The sequence below is a fragment of the Neodiprion lecontei genome, chromosome 3 (assembly GCF_021901455.1).
Source record: "Neodiprion lecontei isolate iyNeoLeco1 chromosome 3, iyNeoLeco1.1, whole genome shotgun sequence".
NCBI classification, from domain to species: Eukaryota; Metazoa; Arthropoda; class Insecta; order Hymenoptera; family Diprionidae; genus Neodiprion; species Neodiprion lecontei.
In genome coordinates this window covers 24,789,196-24,811,266 of record NC_060262.1, presented here as the reverse complement: position 1 = coordinate 24,811,266, position 22,071 = coordinate 24,789,196, and the positions used below count along the sequence as shown (strand labels likewise).

General features: G+C 36.9%; 5 protein-coding genes across 9 annotated transcripts; 2 read left to right on the top strand and 3 right to left on the bottom strand.

Moving 5' to 3' along the window:
• The first annotated feature begins 536 nt into the window (after positions 1-536).
• LOC107217492 lies at positions 537-11,225 on the top strand. Of its 2 annotated transcripts, XM_015655046.2 has the most exons (9): positions 537-664; positions 6,779-6,879; positions 6,999-7,103; positions 7,717-8,313; positions 8,409-8,605; positions 8,681-8,839; positions 8,932-9,201; positions 9,274-9,525; positions 9,676-11,225. In XM_015655046.2, exons 2-9 carry the CDS (start codon positions 6,786-6,788, stop codon positions 9,997-9,999), a joined length of 1,998 nt encoding a protein of 665 aa, XP_015510532.1. In that variant the 5' UTR covers positions 537-664; positions 6,779-6,785; the 3' UTR covers positions 10,000-11,225. The 2 variants fall into 2 exon arrangements, with proteins under 2 accessions (XP_015510532.1, XP_046589728.1); XM_046733772.1 differs by lacking the exon at positions 6,999-7,103.
• Positions 11,226-11,326: 101 nt separating this feature from the next.
• LOC107217490 (methyltransferase N6AMT1) lies at positions 11,327-11,971 on the bottom strand. Its single transcript, XM_015655044.2, has one exon. It carries the CDS (start codon positions 11,969-11,971, stop codon positions 11,330-11,332), a length of 642 nt encoding a protein of 213 aa, XP_015510530.1. The 3' UTR covers positions 11,327-11,329.
• Positions 11,972-12,049: 78 nt separating this feature from the next.
• Positions 12,050-13,088, bottom strand: LOC107217491 (SNAPIN protein homolog). The gene is made up of 2 exons (XM_015655045.2): positions 12,803-13,088; positions 12,050-12,368 (listed from the first exon to the last, which is right to left on the bottom strand). The coding sequence occupies exons 1-2, from the start codon at positions 12,952-12,954 to the stop codon at positions 12,050-12,052; spliced, it is 471 nt and encodes a 156-aa protein (XP_015510531.1). The 5' UTR covers positions 12,955-13,088.
• A 188-nt stretch (positions 13,089-13,276) lies between these two features.
• LOC124293324 lies at positions 13,277-21,116 on the top strand. 4 transcript variants are annotated; one of them, XM_046733777.1, is made up of 5 exons: positions 13,277-13,295; positions 18,821-18,953; positions 19,100-19,175; positions 19,411-19,454; positions 20,418-21,116. In XM_046733777.1, the coding sequence occupies exons 2-5, from the start codon at positions 18,852-18,854 to the stop codon at positions 20,442-20,444; spliced, it is 249 nt and encodes an 82-aa protein (XP_046589733.1). In that variant the 5' UTR covers positions 13,277-13,295; positions 18,821-18,851; the 3' UTR covers positions 20,445-21,116. The 4 variants fall into 4 exon arrangements, with proteins under 4 accessions (XP_046589733.1, XP_046589732.1, XP_046589730.1 ...); XM_046733776.1 differs by lacking the exon at positions 13,277-13,295 and adding an exon at positions 13,506-13,524; XM_046733774.1 differs by lacking the exon at positions 13,277-13,295 and adding an exon at positions 17,054-17,172.
• Positions 13,320-16,184, bottom strand: LOC107217493 (E3 SUMO-protein ligase NSE2). The gene is made up of 6 exons (XM_015655047.2): positions 15,869-16,184; positions 15,660-15,754; positions 15,320-15,489; positions 14,780-14,873; positions 14,298-14,481; positions 13,320-13,677 (listed from the first exon to the last, which is right to left on the bottom strand). The coding sequence occupies exons 2-6, from the start codon at positions 15,736-15,738 to the stop codon at positions 13,572-13,574; spliced, it is 633 nt and encodes a 210-aa protein (XP_015510533.1). The 5' UTR covers positions 15,739-15,754; positions 15,869-16,184; the 3' UTR covers positions 13,320-13,571.
• Positions 21,117-22,071: the final 955 nt, after the last annotated feature.

The window sequence follows — 22,071 nt, the reverse complement described above, 5'->3', positions numbered from 1 at the left end:
ACAACAACATCCCACGTGTGGGTAAAACCACAGATAATGACGTTTGTGTGTATCAGAAAAATTTATGGAAATTGATGGAAATTGACGGCATCGGAGTTATCGAATTTTTGCACAACGTAATTGTGCGACAAAAGTCTTATCCGATTGTTAACAACCGCATGGGCAGTCGGTCGTTTTCGTTCTTTATCCCCAATTCCCAAGAAGCAATTGATCGAAAGACGAGACACCTATCACGAGTATGTATTACCCAATTTTCGCGAATATGTTAGACCTGATATCCAAATTCACCCTGACCACCACCGGCTTCAGCGATGCGTGTGCATCTTTATATCAGTGCACCACTTATCGTTAGCGTTACGTATGGGATGCTGATGTGGTGGCAGTATGTGTACAACAGCAGCGGTTACCTTTATACGGAAAGGGGATAACGTGCCCGGTGCCCAGGTCCCCGGTTTTGCCAAACCTAACTTCACCTCACCCTGGACGATGTACCTATATAAAGCTTGAATGAAGATGCTCTCAGCTATTCACTCTCACCTTTCTTGCAAACCGCGTGCACGCCAGAATCCGCTCCGCCAAGATACACGGTCCCACCACCAACACACCACCCGCCAACCTAATCCAAGTGAACCGTTCGACCCAACAGGATATCTCTGTTCCACGGGTGAGTTTTGACTTTCGTCGTACTTCGCACTCTCTTCAAATGCAGTCAATTTTTTTCCATCTTCGGTGAGCAATTATCACGTTTTTCAACATCGAGCTTCTCCTTGTGAATTCTTAGCTCGAAATTCTCACAGTGATCCTATGATATTACGCCAGTGGTGACAGTGACTTAGAATGCCATCGTTACCGAAGTGTTTCCTCGTCAATCGGCAGCGTCAATTTTCAAATTCGCCATAGTGATTGGAAACAATTATTTCTACACAGTGAAACGAGCTTTTGGTTTGAATCTCTTTTTCCCGCTGTTAGGAGTCGGAAAAATGTGATCATCACAGAATTGACGAGCATGGTACACAGTAGACTGTGAAAATAAATCTCTCCTTTAAGTGCCAACTGGACTACTGGTCTTATTGTTAGTTCCGAAAGCCTCGTAGTAGTTTTCTATACTTCTGTATTTCGGTCTCGAGATTATGTCGTATGTATGTATGTACAAGCGAAGAAAGTGACGAGACGACGTAGGCAGACTCGTGCGTTTCGGAGTTTCACGTTGCGGATGCTCAAAGCGATCCTCGGGCGATTCTGGGCGACGGTACATAATACAAACGATCTTTGCTAACGATGCCTCGAATACTGTCCTACAAACAACTTTAATTACGCGGAAGAACGTCCTGACCACGGAGAAACTCAAACTTGCATGTTCATACGCAGTACATACGTGTCCCCAGATTTTCGTGAAACGGTTTAAATCATAAACGAAAATCACGAATCACTCTCTACTCTCTGTAGGGATCATCCGAACGTCAATATACCTGTATAACTCTTACTTTTTTCACTTCTTCGTGTCGCTCTAGTACAGTTACAAAAAGATCCGTCCAACGTACAGGATTCATCAATCACGATAAATTTCACCGCGTTTGCAACAGTTCTTTTTTCGCTCGGACAAAATTCAACTTTGTGTTGAAAATTTCTTCTCGACACACTTCACTCCTCGGCTTGTGGCCATTTTTCAAATCGATTAAATTACGAGAAAGGAACGACTGAAAATTGCCATCTACTCGATTATGACTTATATACGCATGATCCGTGGCGCTTGTTAGATTGTGTAAATGGATAGTTTGAAGTTAAAATTAGAGGGTAAGAACTAGGTTCCTAAAACATTCATTTTGTTTTTTTTTTTATTTAGATACATACGTTCTCGAAATACTGTTAGAATCATGATACACATATCATTTTATGTTACAGTTCAATAACGAATAGAATAATTTTTTTCAAATGTTTAAGCGTGCGTATCTTTGAGTTTTATTTTGGTTGAAAGTCGGTAAAATTTTTTCTATTAAAAAATACATGTATAGAATGTGAAAAAGTTGCATAAATTCGAAAATGAAAGTAGTTTACACCAATTCTGATTATTCATTCGGCGAATCAACTGCTTTAATCTTTCATCTTGCCATAAAGATGCACCGCACCATCACTCGTAAATTCCTCCTTGAAGTTAACTTTCTTTCGAAGTAATTTCTCTATAGCTACCTTTTAAAGACGTCCCAAATGACTTTTTCATACAGTCGATTAACTGCAGTTAACTTGCAGTAGTCGTTAATAATCGCTGCATGCAGGTCTTAAACTATAGGCGCATGTGCCCCAAGTTTGCGCCAAAGAGTTTCAACAGCCGTTGACAATTATCTTTGACGATCGTCGAAGTCATTAAACGATATCTGAGACCGTAAAACACGGCAAATTGCAAATTGCATATCTCTTTCGTGCCGTCATACGTACCGTCGAAAAATAATGAGTCAGTGGAAAAAAAATATATTTCACATTATCAGCTTTTCCTCGTTGAACTTCGACCTTAATTATCCTATCCGAGTTTCATCGGGGTTTTTATATCACGTGCTGCACATAATATATTCCGCGCTCTTTCTTTTCCACGCAAGAAACGGTTCGTCGTAGTAACTTTTGTGAAATCATGTATATGCAGCGTAAATACATATACGCGTGATGTACCTAGATGGAATCAATGTCCCCATGACCCCGACCCAATGGTGGTTGAAGTAGTTTCTATAGAGAAATTCTCGAGTTGGAGCTAGGCTAGCCTCTAGATTTATAGAGGTCGAGTACAAACAGCATCGCTGCGGCTCACGAGGTAATCTCATACTGTTGGAGGTATACGTGTGTGTATGAGATGGTGATCGAATGATACTTATAGGGCTGAGAAACTGCAACGAGTGCCAGCCCGTCGGACAGAGAGCGGATGCACGGTAATTTACAATGAACGACAATTCATTTTTTCATACTTACCATGCTCCCGTTCACGAATGAAATAATTTACCAAATTATTACGGCATTTGATACACGGTTTGAAAATTTTGAAAACATTAAGTAAATCTAGTCAGAATTGACATGAAAAATTGTGATTTACATTGTGCCCTGTAATTATGCTATTTTTCGCTTGCGAAAAATTGCGGAATTTCTGTACTCCATACGTACTTGTGCCAAGTAATTGAAGCGTGTTGTAGAAAATTTTTTTGCAGCTACGAATTATTCTCAAGCTTTTGTATCGGTGTAAATATAATACAAGTGAATTTACATTTCCTGCGAATGCAGATAGTAAACAGCATAGCACAGTTGCAAGGAAGAAAAACTTGTTCGTTCTTTTCTTTTGTAACTCATACGCTGTAAAAGATGTGTTCTAGTCTCACTTGCGTAATTATCCAGGTAAAATATGCGAGGAGTATGTTTTTTTTTTTTCTAATTCTTGATGTTTATGCGTGTAGTTCAAGATGATTATGTATGCGTGGGCAATTTTGAAACGGTGTCGTTTTAACAATCGTCTTTAACGATATACTTCCGCATTAAATTTTTTACTTGATTTTGAAATTCGTACTTTGAATATACAATTTCTATTGCAACTCAACAATACTGGGAGTTCTATAACAACCTGGCTACACAACGTACAAGTACCGTTGACTACCGTTTATGTAATAGAGCAGAAAAGAATTTTTTCGACAACCCCGTGGGACGTATTGTATGCTCACTGTGTATGCAAATCTATGGCATGCTGATAACATACCTCGATATTTGTAATACTGTGCTATCTTTTTTACAAATTTCACCCTGCACGGTATCATTTGCTGAAAAATAACCTCAAGGAAATTCGACCAAAGCTATAACGTAGCACAGTGAATGTTAAATGTCTTTAAAAAAATATCTTGAAACGTGACTATTACTTTCGCAGATCGGAAAAAGTTTTTAGAGGATAATATAATCTTCAGGATGCATTTGTGTTCGTACGCAGTTAAACGAATCGATGAAGCCACTTTCCAACATTTCTTTTCAACACATCTCAGCATTAAAAGATCAGATTTATATTGAGGAAGACGACGAAAAATATTCAACAATACTGATCAAAATTTGCATTAATTAATTTTGAATTCAGACGTTATACATTCATGTGACTTTTTGCGTCTTAATTTTCGGCGTGTCATTGCGCTATCCTTCAATTCTTATGACACGTGTTGCGTTTCTTCGTTAATAAACGGTCATTAAAATGATTATTATTAAGAAGATTAACCGCAGCGTCTCAAGTGCACGCGGATTTGCGCCATACTCCGAAACCGCAAGCTCTGAGCTACCCTATATTACGCGTCTAGTATTTCACGAATTCGTATAATAACAATAATTGAAAACTATGCAGCGAAACGATGTAGCTATAAAGTCTTAATTACGCGTCATACGATTGCAAAACATTTTAACACACCGCGTAAGCGTTTCTGCATATTATCTCATTGCGGTGTTAACGGTGTTGCAATTATTCACATCGTGGTTATTAATTAATTTGCAATTTGAATCGCGCTGATCTTTGACGCCGTCTCAGACACTTGCACACGTAACTGCCTAAGCGGACGTGATACCCTCTTTCAACTGTGAGTTTCGAAAATTTCAATGAACTTTCCAACAAAAAAAAAAAAAAAAAAATTCACCCGCCGCCGTTAGAGCCGAGGATTTCTAATCGATGGTTATACTTGAAAAATTGCAATCTTCACAACAAGCGTGATACAGTCATCTGCTCGAGGCTACCACGCTGAGAATGGCATGACTTTCACCTTTCACCTCGTCCTACGATGTGCCATCCTTGTATGTAAGGTATATGCTTGTACGCTGTATTATTATACCTACCGTTGCTATTTCCGTTGATTTTATCGTCTCATTATCGCCAGATTCATTCGCACATTCGTTCAAGAATCAGCGAGTCCGTCAATACTGGCCTTTGATTTCTCGCAGTAAAATCTAAGATTCAAGAATTGTGCAAAATTGATAATTCGGACCAAGATGCACTCGTCGAAATCGAAAGCTTTCCAAGAGTGCGAAGCCGCCAAGTATATTCGGTTGCACTTGAATAACCGGAGGTAAATATATTGAGCGAAGCGACTTGTATTAGTCCAGGAACTTTCATCAGCGGCTTCAAAGCATCGTCAAAGTAATTGATGAGTGGTAAGATCCATGGATGCAAAGATATTGGTTTGAGACACGATAGTAGACGCCCTTAGGTGTATTTGAAATTCGAGATTAGAGAGACTGACCGTGGATTCCTCGGCACAAGCAAAAAAGCTGACCCATTGACCAACTGGTATTATCAAATCCTTGAATCCCATCATAATAAGCAAGATACTTTTTTTATTTGATGTTTCACCTCGGTGAAACAGTCCCAAATGAATTCGGAGTGCGTTAGTTACACGTTGTGCGATCTATAAAACTGTGGGATATTGTCTGAGTTTTGAGAGTTACTTTTAATATTTTTGTTTCCGTTGCGAATTATTTACTTTAAAAAAATTTAATGGTAGACCGGTAATATATTTGAGTTTACAGCGCTGTACATATTTCCATATTCATTGTTGAAAAACAATGATAATCATGATTCGTTCCAGAAAGAATCGATAACTGTCCGTAACAGTTGATGCTGCGGAATGGTACTAATTATTTTCAAAATTTAACCGAGACGCGTTTAGACGGTTTTTTTTTATCGTCCTGGGAAGAGTGGCGAAAGTTGTGCACGAAAGCGATAGTTTGTAAGAAAAAGAAGCGTCTATGCCACCTTCTTAGAATCCTCTTAACGACTTATTTTTTCCAAAGAATACAGAAATGCTTGTTGAATACCTTGAACCGTGAACTGTTGCAATATTTTAATGCGAGAAACTTTAAAGGCATCACTCGAGTCATTAGCCTCGCGCAGACTTGCCGCACTTGATGCAATGCATATGTGGTTATGTAATGAGCATGCAAATGTAAAACAGGAACAAAGTCTGATTGATTGATACTAGAAATCTACGGACTGTAGTTTTCGAATTTGTATTGATGATGTAACATTTCCACTTCAACTACAATCTATATCAATTACTTACTGATTCTCAATCAAGGTAACAGACATTATGTTAACCATATCCTGCGAGTAGTTTGTTAAACTATGGAGCAATTTTGTCTTGTTAACTAACCTTTGGATGAACATAAAAAATGTATACGACAAAAAGAAATTCATTCAGTGTAAAAAAGGCACAGTGAATTCCCAATTGATTGACCGTAAACTTTACTTTTCATAGGATTAATTCAAGTTTAATTTTTCAAGATCTTTTTCATTAATTTACGCCTAATCATACACCACCGTGAAATTGTGTCAATGTTTATGACAATCATGACAGTACAATACAATGGCCGCAAAATCGACTGTCATTATTACTTTTCTAGGCCAAGGACTGCGTCTTGTAATAAAACAGCCTAATCACATTATTCGAGACATTATTTAATTATTTTTCCCTTACCGTGGATCACTTTCAAGGCACTACTTCACGTGAAGTGTTTGATTATATTATACCTATGTATGTCTTCTTTTCACGTCAATTTATCATCTTACAGTTCGATGATTATAAAACGATTAAATGGCGGCGCGAGTATTTAGCAATATTACAACGTATTGAAACGAACAAAAAACGAAGCGTCTTCATACTCTTAATTATCGCTGGTTGCTATTTTTATATTGCTAAAAAGGGAAAGCAAATGATTACATCGATGTACATGCGATGCACTTTACTTTTATATTGTCGAACCTAATTCTTCTATTCTGTTTCAGGTGAACGATGAAATTTTTTATTGCTGTATTAGCTGCCGGGCTGCTGGGTGTCGTAGCAGCTCAAAATGGAGACCGGGCACTATTTGTAAAGGCATCAGCGTGTTAGTACCATCTACTATTATTCTTCTCTCGTAGGATATCTGATCGTTACTTCTTACTTCATTTAATGTTATACAATTTCTCCCATCTCAAAAGTATTTTGTATACCATTTACATTCAGCTCATTCGAGAACTGTGAGAGCTACGGGAGATTCCCCAGCAGATGTGATGGCGCGAAATATTCTAGAGTGGATTCAAGGCGTCTATCGTCAGGGCACGAGGAAAAGTAGGTTTTGGCTGAAACAAAAAGAATGTCATAACACTCCATTTATAATTGACAACAAGCGCATAATATTCCAGCATGACGACCAAATCTGCATGACATCTGATTCGACCTGCACACCATCTGCTAATCAAGAATGATAATTTTTTGATCCATTCATGCACGGGAAAACAATGTAGTTGGATTCACGAGTCCGATGGATATCCAAAAGATATTCGTGGGATATTATGTGCTGTTAGAGTGCTAGCAGAAAAGTGATTTAATGATGTACATAGCTAACGTTACTTTAATGTCACGTACTGTAAAAATTACATCACGGTAACCAGGTGCACCAAATTTGCACATACAATGCCAACTACATGTTATGTTCCCCGTACGACACACTTTTGGGATAACCGACACAACTTGATTTTCAGTTACACGTATTAGACGCACAACGATCCATTAGGTAGATCGATATACTCTACAAAGACGTTTATTTATACCGTTTACTCAAGCTTATACGCGACACTTATAACTGTATCAAGTTAACTAATCACCTGATTAATGAAAACCGCTACATGTTTTTTTAATTAGATTCATTAAAATCTGTTTCTTTTTTTCCATATATCTACAGTTCGTCAACAATCTGACGCGTACCTGCCACCCTACAGTACGCAGAGACCTCCGGAGAGACCTCGACCTTTTCAACCAGCTTCAACGCCGCAACAACCCTCTTACTCGTCGCAAAGCTTGAACGAAGTTACGGGCTATCCAAGCTACCAGCAACAATCATCGGTTTACTCCCCCCCGAATCTTGGATCGTCGCCCAGCTACTCTTCCCAGCCAACGTACCAAACTCCGAGGCCGAGTTACCTCGCGCCAAGCAGTCAATCTTCTTCTTCGAGTTTCGCAAGTTCGCAAAACTATGGCTCTTCGGTAGCCCAGCCTCGACCAATTCCCAGCAATCCTCCCTCTTCTGCAGCACCTTCGCCCTCGTATCAACCGATCGGTAGTTACATACCACCTAAAACTGCTGGTTATCAACCTTCGACCCCGCAATCCCAACCGTCGCAAAATAAATTTTCATCTGGTTATGGAGGCTCGGTAAGCGTAGGCGCGTCTGGAAGCGCTTCGGTTAGTGGATCCGGTGGCTACTATTCTCCGAGTGCAACACCAACTCCGAGCTTTCCAACACCGCAACCGTCGAGTACCAGTGGTTACAGTGGTTCCGGTAACTATGAATACCTAAATTTTACGCAATGTGGTCCCCGATTGACCAAGTGGTAAACGAAAGGTTGAGGTAATCACACAACGAATTTATACTAGGTACGGTCGTGACGGGAAGTGAAAGTTCTTTCACCAGTGTAGAAACAAATTCGGTGGCGGAAGCTGGATCTAGCATAACCGAGGAAGACTTGAAACATCCTCCCCATATTCATGAGATTGACGTTCAATGCAGCAAAACTATGATGACAATCAATATTGAATTCAACCGAGCCTTCGACGGTGTAATTTACTCGAAGGTACGTCTGCACGTAAACCAAAACCAGTTCGTAAATAGGGAATAATAATTTGATGCAAATTTTGCGATACTTCAGGGATTCTATACGGATCAAAACTGCCGCTACGTTGCTCAAGGATCGGGTCAGACGAAATATTCATTCACCGTTAGTTTGGATTCATGCGGTACGCAATTCATAAATGATTTCGAGGGAGAAGCAGGCCAAGCTTACTTAGAAAACGTCTTAGTGCTACAGGTTAGTGTCTATTTTTAATCTACGAGTAGAGTTTTTTTTTCTAGAATTCGGTCAAGTTACAGCAATTATTAATTACCGCGTGGACCTTTCAGAATGAACCAGGCATTCAAGAAGTTTGGGACACGGTTCGTAGAGTACGTTGCCTATGGGAAGGAAACATTAACAAAGCACTGTCTGTCAGCCTGTCCGTCGATATGTTGAACCAAGAAATAGTAACATTTAGTGGTGACACAGCAACGGCAAGACTGGATATCCAAATGGGAAAAGGTCCGTTTGCTCCAGCCGCCGACGGTTTGGTAAAGATTGGAGAAACCATGACGTTGGTCGTATCCGTTGAAGGTGATCCTGGGTTTGATCTCCAGGTAAAAATCTTACTTTTTAGCAAGTGTACAACGAAAATATGGAATGAAAACTATAAGCATATTTTTTCCTAGGTACATGACTGTATCGCTCGTGACGAAACATCAACAAACATTGTTCAACTAACGAACGAACGTGGTTGCATTCTGAAGCCAAAATTATTTGGAGCCTTCCAAAAGACTAAAGACACTGGTAATACAGGGGCGTCCATCATTGCTTACGCTTTCTTCCAAGCCTTCAAGTTTCCAGATGTTATGGACTTGTACTTGGAATGTAATATAGAATTGTGCAAAACGGACTGTGAAGCATGCCCAGAGCCCAACCAAGTAAGGATTCTCCTGAAATATCTAAAAAATAGTGCATCACTTCAAAAAAAAGTATATTTTTAATAGCGCTCGACTTGCGACGTCTAGCGATTTTATGTAAATTTCCTTTTAAGGTTCAACAGCAAAAATGTTATATTTTTTTTTTTGTAGCAAATTGATCCTGGTCGTAGACGCCGTGACGTTAGTTACGCTGCTACGAACTCATCTGGCGCTTTATCCGATCCAGTCCGTGTAGGTAAAGGATTTAGAGTAATCATGCCAGAGGATCTGAGCTTGGCCTCAAATTTGGCGCTAGAAAAAATAGAAGAGATGGCAGTAGAAGAGTTCAGCAACACTCGGAACGTTTGCATGAGCAACGCAGGATTTTATGCTACTTTCTCTTTGATGCTGAGTTTGCTCGTTGCATCTACCATTAGTTCAGTCATATTCTATTTGAAATTACAGAGAATTCGTGCAGCCAAGATGTTGCATTAAGTGGAGGGGAATTGAGTTGCTGTTACACTCACACGCAGATTTGTCCATTTGCTGAGCATTAAAAGAAAATAGAACTCCCTCAGACGCAGTGCAATCAGTTTTTAGGTAATTCCTTTAAATGTGATACACATGGAGCTGAGCTCAAATCACACAAGTTACGGAAAAGGTGTAATCCTTATTTCTGATCTTCGGTTTTAAATACTTCTAAGATTAAAAACGCGGACTGCTGTATTCTCTGATTTTTTTGCGATTTTGATCGTATTATCCAAATACCCGTCATATTGGATACGCTCAAGAATATCGTTTTTGATGCAATTTTAAAAATGGTCGGATTCAGAAATGAATCTTTTTTACTTGTAAGAAGGAAATTCTTTGAAATCTCTAATCAGGATGCATTTTCTTTTTCTAAAGTACTGAAATAGATCCATCAAACGATTGCATCATCTTCCGTGAAAATATTGAAAAAGTGAGCATATTTATAAATAATATATTTTATACTGCACAGCAGTATTTGTATGCAGTTGGTATCAAAGCACACAGCTTTGTAAATTCAATGAATTATCGTAGTCCCAACTACACGAGGGTTATCTTTAACAGGATGATGAAATACCAATGTAGAGTTTTTTTTAAATAAATTATAAATCTTTTCATAGCCTTGAAATTTTATTTCACACAATATTCGATACCGATTATGAAATTATTGAATATCAAATTAAACAAACATACAACTAAATATTATCTTATATAATTATTATATGCTCATTGCTACAGAATTTTCATTCAAAGCTTTTGATTAAAAAATATTAATTTTACTACGAAGGGCTCTCGGTATAAGAGACAGGCGCGTTTTATTCCCACTTTCGTGTATAATTCCATATTTTAAGGAAAAGATAGAGGGAAATACAGCATCTTTTATAACGAGAGCTGACTATATTACTGATGTTTGACATATACATATAATGATTATCAATTTTAAATATATTACCTTATAGTGTACTCCTTAAATAGCCTGTCATAAAGCGGAAGCTAGCAGCCAAGTTTAGCAGCGAAACGCGCTAGAATTCTCGCTATTAAACAACTATTGACTCACTACACTTTGACGCCTATATATACTTGAAAAGTATTAGTTTTTAATCAGATTAGACGAAATCTCGATTATTGAGCTTTATTTCCTCATTTTACTCATAGTTGGCATATTGAGCTGCTAGTTCTGACTGCCAATTTTAGCTTCATCTCAAAAACGTAAGCTCCAATTAATTTGGAATTTCATTGTTGGTAAAATTATTCGAGTCGGATTGATGGAGTATACAGTGCAAATATCATAAGATTACTAAAGTGTTATTTTTACAAACCGTAGAATGTATAAATGTTCTCCTCTAATTTTCCTATCGCATATTATTTCTCCACTCATTTTCCATTGCTTAAAAACATTTATAATCGAAATCGGATCATTCTGTTTGATCGTGACTAAATAAAATAATCCATTATTCGATAAAATATTTGGAATATGAGGAAATAGCATATCCATAACTTCTCGACCATCTATTCCCCCTGCCCAGGTTTTTGATATTAATCGTTGGTCAAGAACTTCTAAGGATTCTGTAACCACGTACGGTGGATTAAATATTACAACATCAAACGTGTTCTCCTTCTTTACTAAATTGATCAAATCCATCTGTAAGACGTTAATATCAACCAAATTATCTTGGCCAACTCTTTTAGTGACTCTACATGCATTAGAATTTATGTCAACTGCCATGAAATAAGCGGGAAAAAAACGATTTAATGCCTTTGCCAATGCTGTTATAACTACACCAGATCCACTGCCAATTTCTAAGCACATTACTGGCTTAGCTTTTTTCAATTTCTCGAAATCTGCTTCTAGCGCATCTATAAGTAAAAATGAATCTTCAGACGGTTCATAGACTGTTTCTAAATCCTGAATATCTAGTTTGACAATAGGAGTCTCCATTGTTGTGTCAACATAAGTTAAAGCTGCATTTCTTTGCCTTATTAAAAATTATTTGTTACTAATTTCGGTCATAGTTCATCACTCTTTCAAGTACTTATCAGGACCTCCAAATCTGGCTAATTGTTCGGCGGTTATGGTTGGCGCCGGATCGTAAAATGTAGTGCTTTCCAGAAAAGCCCTTTGTCGAATTAAACTCCTTTCTACAGTTAGCTGAATCTTGCCAAGTCGATCTTGAGTTGTTTGTAAAATGTTGTTTACAACAGTAACCTTATGTTTGGTATTGATGAGCTTCTTAACGTAAACATCCAGTTCATGAGGGCACTGAAGAGTTTCCGATATCTTTAATAATTCCTCTGTCAATGATTCGATCTGCTGCTTTAGCTCAATTTGACTTATTCTAGAACCAAGCGAAATACAACATATCAAGATACTAATGACGTCCACTCAGTTCAACAGCGACTTAACAAACTGCTTATGAGTCGCAGTGCAAAAATGTATACAAAATTTCAGTAAAATTCTAGTTTTTTCATTTTTCTTTTATTCCCATACCAAAAGAAGTTTAGTCAAAAATTCTTTCCACGAATTTCTAGTCCGTAAAAGTGTGTATTTCCCAAATAAAATTCAGCCATCTGTAGTTCCTCCAATAAATAGTTCATACCTTTTCATTGTAGAAAACTAACATTTTTTTCACATCTATAAGATTGTAGGAACTAAAAGGATCAAATATCTTCTAGTTTTTGAATAAAATTAGTATCGAACGCATTCAAAATTTTATCAAACCCCCTCTCAAAAAAAGACATAACCTAGCGAATGTTTACAACGCGTACGTACCTTGTAGCGCGTATTCTTTCATCAAGTTGATCTACTGTAGGCTTCAAAAGACCCATCAGTCCCTCCGTCAATGCATCTCGAGTTGGATTTTCGCAAAAATCTTCCGTTTTGTCATCTATTGAAGTATTATCGCTGGCAGTATCCACGTCCATAACGTTTACAGCGTTTTTTACTTTAACGTTTTCAGCAGTTCACGGTCGTATTTACGGGTTACGAATTGTCATTTGTCAACTGTAGGGATGGGCGACGTCTATCGATTAATCGAAACTGTCGATTCTTTTTTTTCAGTAATCGATTATATTCGCCCGATATTTTTCAGCTTCGATTAATCGATGTTCGAAAAACATCGCTGACGCCACGCTACCAAACAGCATTAAGTCGCGTCAAAATTCAAAGTTTCAAGTTCATTGCTTTGCAAGACATTCTAATCGTTGTTGGACTCACCGGTCGTATAACAGTGTTTTTTTGGGTAAGAGTGATCCGAAGAGTAAAGGTAATTATTTAATTCGGTTGGTTATATAGCTGAAACATTATGCTTGTTTTTTGAAATGTCGATACATAGTTTGAGGAGATATAATATGTTTAATCTGCATGACTATGAGATTGCATATGAATAATTACATATGAATAATTCCTTGCTTGTTTATCATACACTTGTGAAATCAATTCATTTTCAAGAACATCGTATTTTTGAGCACGAATCCATAGTGTTTATCCGTGATGTAAGTATTGGATGGTCTTAAGAGTAATTTAGTTTTCTGGATACACATTAATCCGCATGAGGATTTCGGTCTAAATATCTTTTGGTAAGAATATCCGTCTGAAAATTGTCCAGCTGTAAGTAATTTTTATTTGCACAACCGGCAACTGGGCATCTGTAAATAGGATATATGGTTTATAAATTTAGACGGACGTGATTGATTGATCCTTCCTTCAGTAATATTCAAAAATGATTGACTTTGGAGATCGTTTTGAAGGTCGTAGAAAATTAAAACTCTTCGTAATATTTTTGCATAATATTTCAATCTAGAGAGCCCTTTTCAGATGAGCGTAAACAGGCTTATTTACATGAGAAACAATTTGAAAATAATCATAACTGGTGAAAGCAACAGATGGTGAGTGTAATATTCCATAAATTGATGCAACGTTTGTTATGTTGTTCACCTGTTACTTTATGATATTGTTGAAATTGATTCTCATATAAATGACCTGTCTACTGTCATTTCGAAAGTCCCCTCTTTGTGGGCTTGAATGTTATGCAAAGTGTAAGCTGTTTTAATTTTACACAACTTTCTGAAACAATCAATTTTCAACTTTAAAGCTAAAGATTTTGTCTCCAGTACATCAAATACTGAGAGTATCTGGTGAAGCTAGCCTTTCTAAGTTGCCCTAGGTGACTCCATGCATTGCATTGATTGTTGTCAGTGGCTTTTGCTTGAGCGTGACAAGTTCACTTCACGAGAGACTCTCTTGAGTTGCATTATAATTTAATTACCTTGTTTGTTTATTTGCTTTTAACAAAGCTTCAACACTTCCTCGATCATAAACATGACCACAAACTGTGTTTCTGACAGGATCATTTATTCGCCTTTTAGTGATGGGATCGATGACGTTTATATCATTTTGAGTCAGCACCAATTCGTCATCATTCACGTTGGCTGCGTTGTTCAATCTTGTATCTTTTTTACAAACATGCAAGTTATACAGACATCTAATTGTACATACACTTATGAAATTCTTAACAGCTTTACTGAAGTGAAATTATAGAAAACAGTTAGCCAATTATTTCTATGAATCCGCTGGAAAATTTCAATTTGTAACAAATAAAACGTCCCTTGAAATACGGTCCAATACTATCCTACCAAATGAAAAATTGAAGTTCTTAAGCAAATGTATTGCAAAAATTTCATTAGTTAATTTCTTGACTGATACGGTTCATCAAAGTTCTATGGGTTTGTCAGTCCTGATAAAACTTACTTTCTAAGAGAACTTGGACTTGTTGTTGAAAATCCTGAAATTTCTTGTGCTTATTAACATCCGTGTCAATACCTTCTATTTCATTGGTAAATTGCTAAAACAAGCGTAAAGATGCATAATGAAGTAGAAAATTCTAATTATTTACAGCTAGCAAAGTTTATTTCATACATAAAAAAGGATCACTTTTTTCTTAGGGTATTAATGATTGATGATGGGTAATTTTCGTCGAGTGTTGGTCAATTGAAGAGAAAAGTGTTTCTCAACTTATTAAATTAATCCTGCAACAGTCACTAACTTCAAAATAAGGTATTAATGATTGGCAGAACAATATGGCTTATAATTTTTTGAATAATTCACTAAGGAAAAGTAAATCTGTCAAACAAGTAAACTGTGTGGAATAAAATAGAATGTTGTTTCACAGATAAAAGCCAAAGATGGGTAAATTTAAAATTGGATACTACTCACTGGTCTCTATACTAAAACTTGATTCATATTTATTAATATATTCTTCACAGAATTTATTAAACTGAATGTAAATACCTCCAGTGTTTGCGCATGATCAATTACTTCCTGATTTCCATTGAAATCATCTTGAGGTGCGGATAGGCGTTGTAAAATTTCACACGATTTCTTCAGTTTTAAATCTAGCTTAGCGCTGACCTCAGCTAGGTCTGTTAATTCTTTCAGCCTCTCTTCTTGGGACTCATCTTCTGCAATCAATTGTACCAAATGAAAGCAGTGAATTGAAAAGTATGAAGAAATGAAAAAAAGAAACAAAACTGAAGAAGATCAAACTTAAAAATTGAGAAACTATAGCAATCACAAAAGCTTGAAAAGGCTGAGAGCCAAATACGAGCAGAGGGGCAATATAATAACTTACCAAAATAAGTCACGATATTTAAAGCCGTTTGCAAATACAAATTGTAGATTTCTTTGGGAGCTTCCTGTAGAGAACTCATTCTATCAAAATATCGCCTGGAAATATAAATATTATGCGTAAATTTCGTTAATACGTGTCTAAAAGAAGTCTGAATCGAATATGGTAGGCTTAAAGAAAATGTTAAATTGTGGTTGAAGGATAAAACTAACCTCAATGAAAAGAAGTTTAGAGTTGAGATGATTCCGTTAGAATTTTGAAATTTTTAATGCAAATTTGAAAAAAACTTCTGTCTAAGTGGAGCTTCCTTTTCGAGCTCACAAGGAACGGATTTACTGGGAAAGATAAACCTTAAAAACACAGCCTTGAAACTCGTATAGTTTCCCGCGTAGCACCTTCTTGAGTCGACTGTCGAGACTCACGCGCACTCGTGCGTCAAATTGCAGAGAGCTTGGAGTGTTAGAGATCAGTGGGCTTGCTTCTTTAAACCCCCATTTTCTCCTTTTCTTTCTTTTGCATAAGTGCCTCTTTGTTCAACTGGTACACGCACTGTATATTCAACAACTTATTTACGTCTGATAGCAAACTAGTCTTGAGTACTCGAAGCTGATTTTACATTGTGAATTAATGGAATACCGACAACGGTTGAAACGACGGCTGATTTATACCATGAGTCATACTCTGCATAAAGAATACTGATTGTAAAAAAATTAGTATAGCTAATTGTATTTTGTATACATTTTTGTCTTACTGCGAAAGATTAATTCAGAACAAATTAAATCTTCTAATCGTTAAAAGGATTTTTGTACTTTCTGCTTTACTTTATCTCATAAATTATCCAGTCGGTATCAAAATATTTTACACATGGGGCCGCGTACTAAACCTGGATGCGATTGAAACGACTAGGGCATTTCATAATTGTTGCAAAAAAACAGGACGATCCCCGGAAATGCATATTTCGGAAACTATTACTACACGTTATGTGCAGGGCACTGGTAAATTGAGTTTTCAACTATCAAACATAATTTTATTTCCATCCATAGAAAATCACCAATACAGTGAAACTTCCCAACAGCGGACATCTTCGGCACTAAAAATATTTTCCGTTATAGAGTAGTGTCCGTTATCCAGAACAATATTAAAGTGTAAATAGTGCTTCTGGAAACTTTCAGACTGTCCGTTCTAAAGAGGAATCCATTGTTGGGAGGTGTCCGTTAAGAGAAGTTTCAATGTAATTACATATTTCTTTCTCAGGGAAAGTCCGAAACGTTTGTATGCAGATTTCAGCAAACACTGTGTTTTACTATAATCGCGATCTGATATTTTGTAATCGTCTATGTACCCTACAAAAAAAATTCGAATTTGCAAACGGTAGCTGACATAGTTGTATGTATGTATGTTGTATCAGGCACATGATACTGGGCTGTGAAAAAGTGGGGAGTTTCTTTTCCGTTGGCTTTGAGCTGCTCAGTAAGTTTCGGATTGCCAGAACGGCAGGGTGGAACAAAGGAATACGGTATTTCCGAACCTTTTGCAAAATAATATAAATATAATCCGCTCAGTACAGAACGGCACTTTTAGTGTAACGCAGTACTAAATCGTTAGTCGCAAAACGACATAGTTCATTCCGCCGATATATAGACCAACTGGATATCCGGTCGAAGCGAAATTCCGCTCCCTATATTCTACTAAAAATATCATGAAACGAGGAAGAGGCTAGGGATTGTTGAACAAATGAACGATGACTAATTGACCACACAAGTCTGCCATTGTTTCTTGCTTTCATTTCAGTGTGTACAATTCAAATTCTAGGAAATATCGCTGCATGTTCGAAACATCTTTTACAGTCACAGTCCGTGAAAATCTCTAAATTAACCATCTGAAAATATGCAGAGAAAATATACAGAACTTACTCGACTCTATCGTTCAAAGCGATTCAAATGCGTCGATCGCGCCTATTGGCCAACACCAGCGCAGCCTGCGCCAGCTGCCTGCCGGCTATTCCCTAAATTGATCTACCTGACCGCGGCTTGGAACCTAAGCGCGGGATGAAACTGCTCTCTTTTACTCCGATCCGCCGACCTCTTTGGTGGCCCGCTGCTCCAACGGATCGCGCTAATATATAAATCTTAAATTGTTCGATAATTCATACTGTTTAAAGTTATTTTAGAAGATATATTCTGTCAGTTAATAATATTGTTCGAATTTTAATCTTGTGATCGAGATAAGAAAAAAATGGCAGATCTTTTGTAAGTATAGTTCGCTGTCTCCTTTACCAGCTAGCTTTGACACGGACAATATGTGTCGTTTGGATGTTTTCAAAACTTCTCAAATCGTTCAATGCATTAATTATGTAAGTTCCAAGCGGCATGACAAACATCCCGGGAATGCGTGTTCGCGCCTAAAAAAGTCTGAGACCGCTGCATCAGAAAAACTTTAAAGAATTTCAAAGAGATTCGACGTTATAACACTTGTCTGTGTGATGGTTGGATTAATTCTCGTAAAGACAAAACCCTACAAAATTGTATTGAAAAAATATTACCGCGACTTATTCGTTTTGATCAGAATATTTGCGACCGGTTTATCGCGTTCTTAATATCATGCGACCTTAAGGGGATCTTGTCACGACCTTTTGCCGATATATGTTTGCAGACACTACAGGTGTATACAGCGACGCAACAATCAAAAAAAAATCACGTGTTTCAAGGACAACTTATCTTTTGTAGTCTGTTTTGATTTTCATACGGTAACATGGTAATCCTTTCTCCATGTATGACAATTGTGTTTGATCAACCAAGGTGAAATGGCGGTGAAACAGCTCCGGTTACAAAATATTATTTAGGGTGATGCTTGGAAATTTGAAAAAGAAAAAACATTTAATTGAAAAGCAATTCATTTTTGATAACACAAACAGTGAATGCGCAAACAATGAGCAAATTATCGAAACTGAAAAAGAGGTTGAATTTAGAAAATGGAGTGGCTATCTTCATAGAGATGTGAACTTGAGCATTGAAATTTTCTTATCATACCACAGTCAAGGAATCAACGTTTTATTTTTCGCATGTTTGAGTCAGTTTTTTCAGACAACACGTAGTTGAAGCCATTTCATATGTCGTTGATTATTTTTTTCCACAACATCGAGGTGCTTATACCTATATTTCCAGGGAGTCAGCGACACAAACGATATCTATATTAATGTCGCATGGGATACGTAAGCTAACAACAACATGGGATGATAAAAACTTATCCGCCGAAGCTAGAGAAGCTAGTTGGACGCAGTTCTGCAAAACGATGAAGGTAATACTTCACGGTTTAACGTGCCTACCACCTATCACAGTGAAAGATTTGTCAGTTTACCGTGTTTTCGGTTATTTATTCATGTAAATAAAAAAGTATAGTTTAAAGTATTAGTTCTATTTTTTAACGGGTGGATCATACAACAGGATGTGATATATGCCAACTGGGGAGTAACGGAAGCAGAAAGAAGGATGCTGGCGGAGAAATTGGACCTGCTGACAAGTGAGACAGCCTTTGTTTGTAACGTTCAAGTATTCAGTATTATACATTTGTTTTCATTTTGTTGAAAATTTATCAATCGTTTTATTTACAATAGCTTTATACTAACCACAGTCATCTAATTATACCCAATTTCAATTACTATTTGCCTTCGAACTATGCTGATTCTCATCGATCGCATAAAAAATGCATAGTCATATTGATTATTGTTGCCATTTTAACGTCTGTCCTATTGTAGGATTTGATACGAGAAAGGATTCCATCGGGGAACTTCTAATAAAGGTTTGTTGTAGTCAAAATTCATGATAAAAAATTGAAAATTCGTCATTTTCATGTTGACGCCTGGGTGTTCAAGGTTTGAATAAATGTCTATTTAACGTAAATACTTATGATATTGTTGATAACTCATTCTGAGTTACTAGATATTTTTAAGCTTCTTGGATCTGAACTTGTTGGAATAGTGGCAGAGATCCCAAGTAAAATTTACTTGCAAAGTTTCAAATGACACAGGTCTGCAAAAAAATATCTTTTTTTAGCTACATGGGATGCTTTTGATAAATATTATGTTTTCGAATGTGCTGAAACCAAAAATGACTTTCGTTTTCCTCCATCACGTACAGTATTCTTGGAAAATACAAGGTAATTGCATAAAAGAAAAAGCATAACAATAATGAAAAAAAAACTACCATTTTATTACAATGACCTAAACAATATTTCTTATACAGCTAAACAAACAATTTCATTATGAGATGTATTTAACGCTCCGTGTGCTGTCTTTTCGCCTATGAAACTTTTTCTTCTTCTATTTGATACACCTCCGAACACGCTTCCGCTTTCCATTTTCTGTTTCCCTGTACTTATGTATTTATTGTTGAGTCTTACTCTAATACATGTTAAATGGAAGTAAGAAATCACTTTTGCACAGGATTCTTAGAATCAAGAATAGGATACCAGATTTCGAATTAAACGGGAGTTTCACTCCAAATGAAACTACAAACACGAGTTCAAGAAAAAACCTGACGCGATGGGACTTTTTGACTATTTTTCCCGGTTTCAGCGAGTGCATATCTATAAAAAACCTGTAAAGTTTTTTGGTTTCAGACCTATGTTACACTTTGCAATTCAGTTTCGCTTGATATTTCCAACAACAAAGAAAATCGTTCGACAATGAATATTCTTCTTGAAACCTGAAAATTAGGAATATGTGTAATGTTTGAAATGCTGGAAAATTTCTTTTTTTCCCAGATTGGAAACGGACAGCCTCAATATTAGTAAAACGACGGACTGCAGTACTTTCTATCAGTGGGACTCAACGATCTACAAATTGAAATTGCAAACTTCTGTTGATTACTCAATATATTATATTTCTAGACATTTTCTTTTAGTAAACCACAAAATCGGCTTCAATCAATCATCAGTCAGCATCAAATGTCTGTCATATCAGATATATTATGTAAGTGTTACATAAAAAAACAAAATGGCGATTTCGATTCACGGACGATTCATTATATCACCGGTGCAAACTAAGAAATAATTTTATTAATATGAGCATAAATAATTGAATATACATGAGCGCATGTGCATTATTTGATATAGCAGATAAAGTAAGCAACAAACTATTTCCTTTTCTAATCTGCATGTAAGATATAATGTTCATTTTAATCTTGTATAATCACTGGATTTCATTGTTTTTCCCTTGATAATCTATTAACAGTAAAGTACTGCAAATGTTTTGCAAAACTCTTCGAGATTATTGTTTTTATTCAGTCCGGTCGAGTAATTGAATTTGTAAACCTATAAGACCAGTATGAGTCTGTATTTTCCAATCATATGGGATTCTACACCAAATACAATGTTTGTAAAGACTAGAATGGCTCACGGCATTGTCAAGTGGTCGGTGTCGAGCCTGCTGTGCAATGACGAATAAACGATCATTTATTTCTACGTTGTGTTAATCTAATAAATAGAGTTCAGTCTGTCAATCATTTTCAGAATCAAGTTAAACTTTTTTCTTGTATTACCGACGCGCGCGTACTCAACTTTCGCTGGTTGTGCAAAATCTTATCTAACACACTTTTCATCCCAAGCTAACCATCTGAACAATTCACCGGTTTTTCCCGTCTTCTGGTCGGCAACATTGCCAACTTCAGATGTTTAAATCCAGATATATTCTCGAACCGATAAACAGTAAACTTTCCTGAATGATTGCGTGTCATTGGAAATAATTGAAAGAGTGCATACCTAAAGTGTATGTTTATACAGTCCAATGGTGGTAATTGATTGTTCAGCGTGCGGCAGCGAGAGGTAACTATCTGTATGCCTTTTCCGAACTCGATTACATTTGATAGCGGTGTTCTAATTTCTTGATCACAAACTCTGTCGATTACGTGATTCACGAAGTGACAGTAGGTATCCATTTCCGAGGTCCTAGGTAAAATTTTGAATACCTTGATTTTCCCTACGGGTAGGTACCAATGGTTATAGTTTATAGTGTGCTTATCTTAAAGTCCTTAAGTAACTTTTGAAAGAGTAGATTCAACATAAAATGATAAGAGACCTTTTTTGTATCGCGTTCAATTCCCTACAAAAATACGGTCCGAAATGGGTATGCATGGGAAATAGAAATTCGACCTCTTGATATTAATATTAAGAGCTGAAACTTGGGTACCATCTTTCTTTCGTCATTTGGAACAATATTTTCTATTTTGGTTTGAAAATAAAAATTGGTGATGTTTTTGATAGAGTCTACCGTACACGCATAAAATAATGGAAAATATAGTATTTATCGGCTTCAGATAAGCTTTGGAAAGCGCTGGTGCTAGGTACGGACACTCAAGGGTGGATTTTCACGTGCACCAAACAGCTGCTCTGATCCGTCAATTCACCGAATCACCAAGCG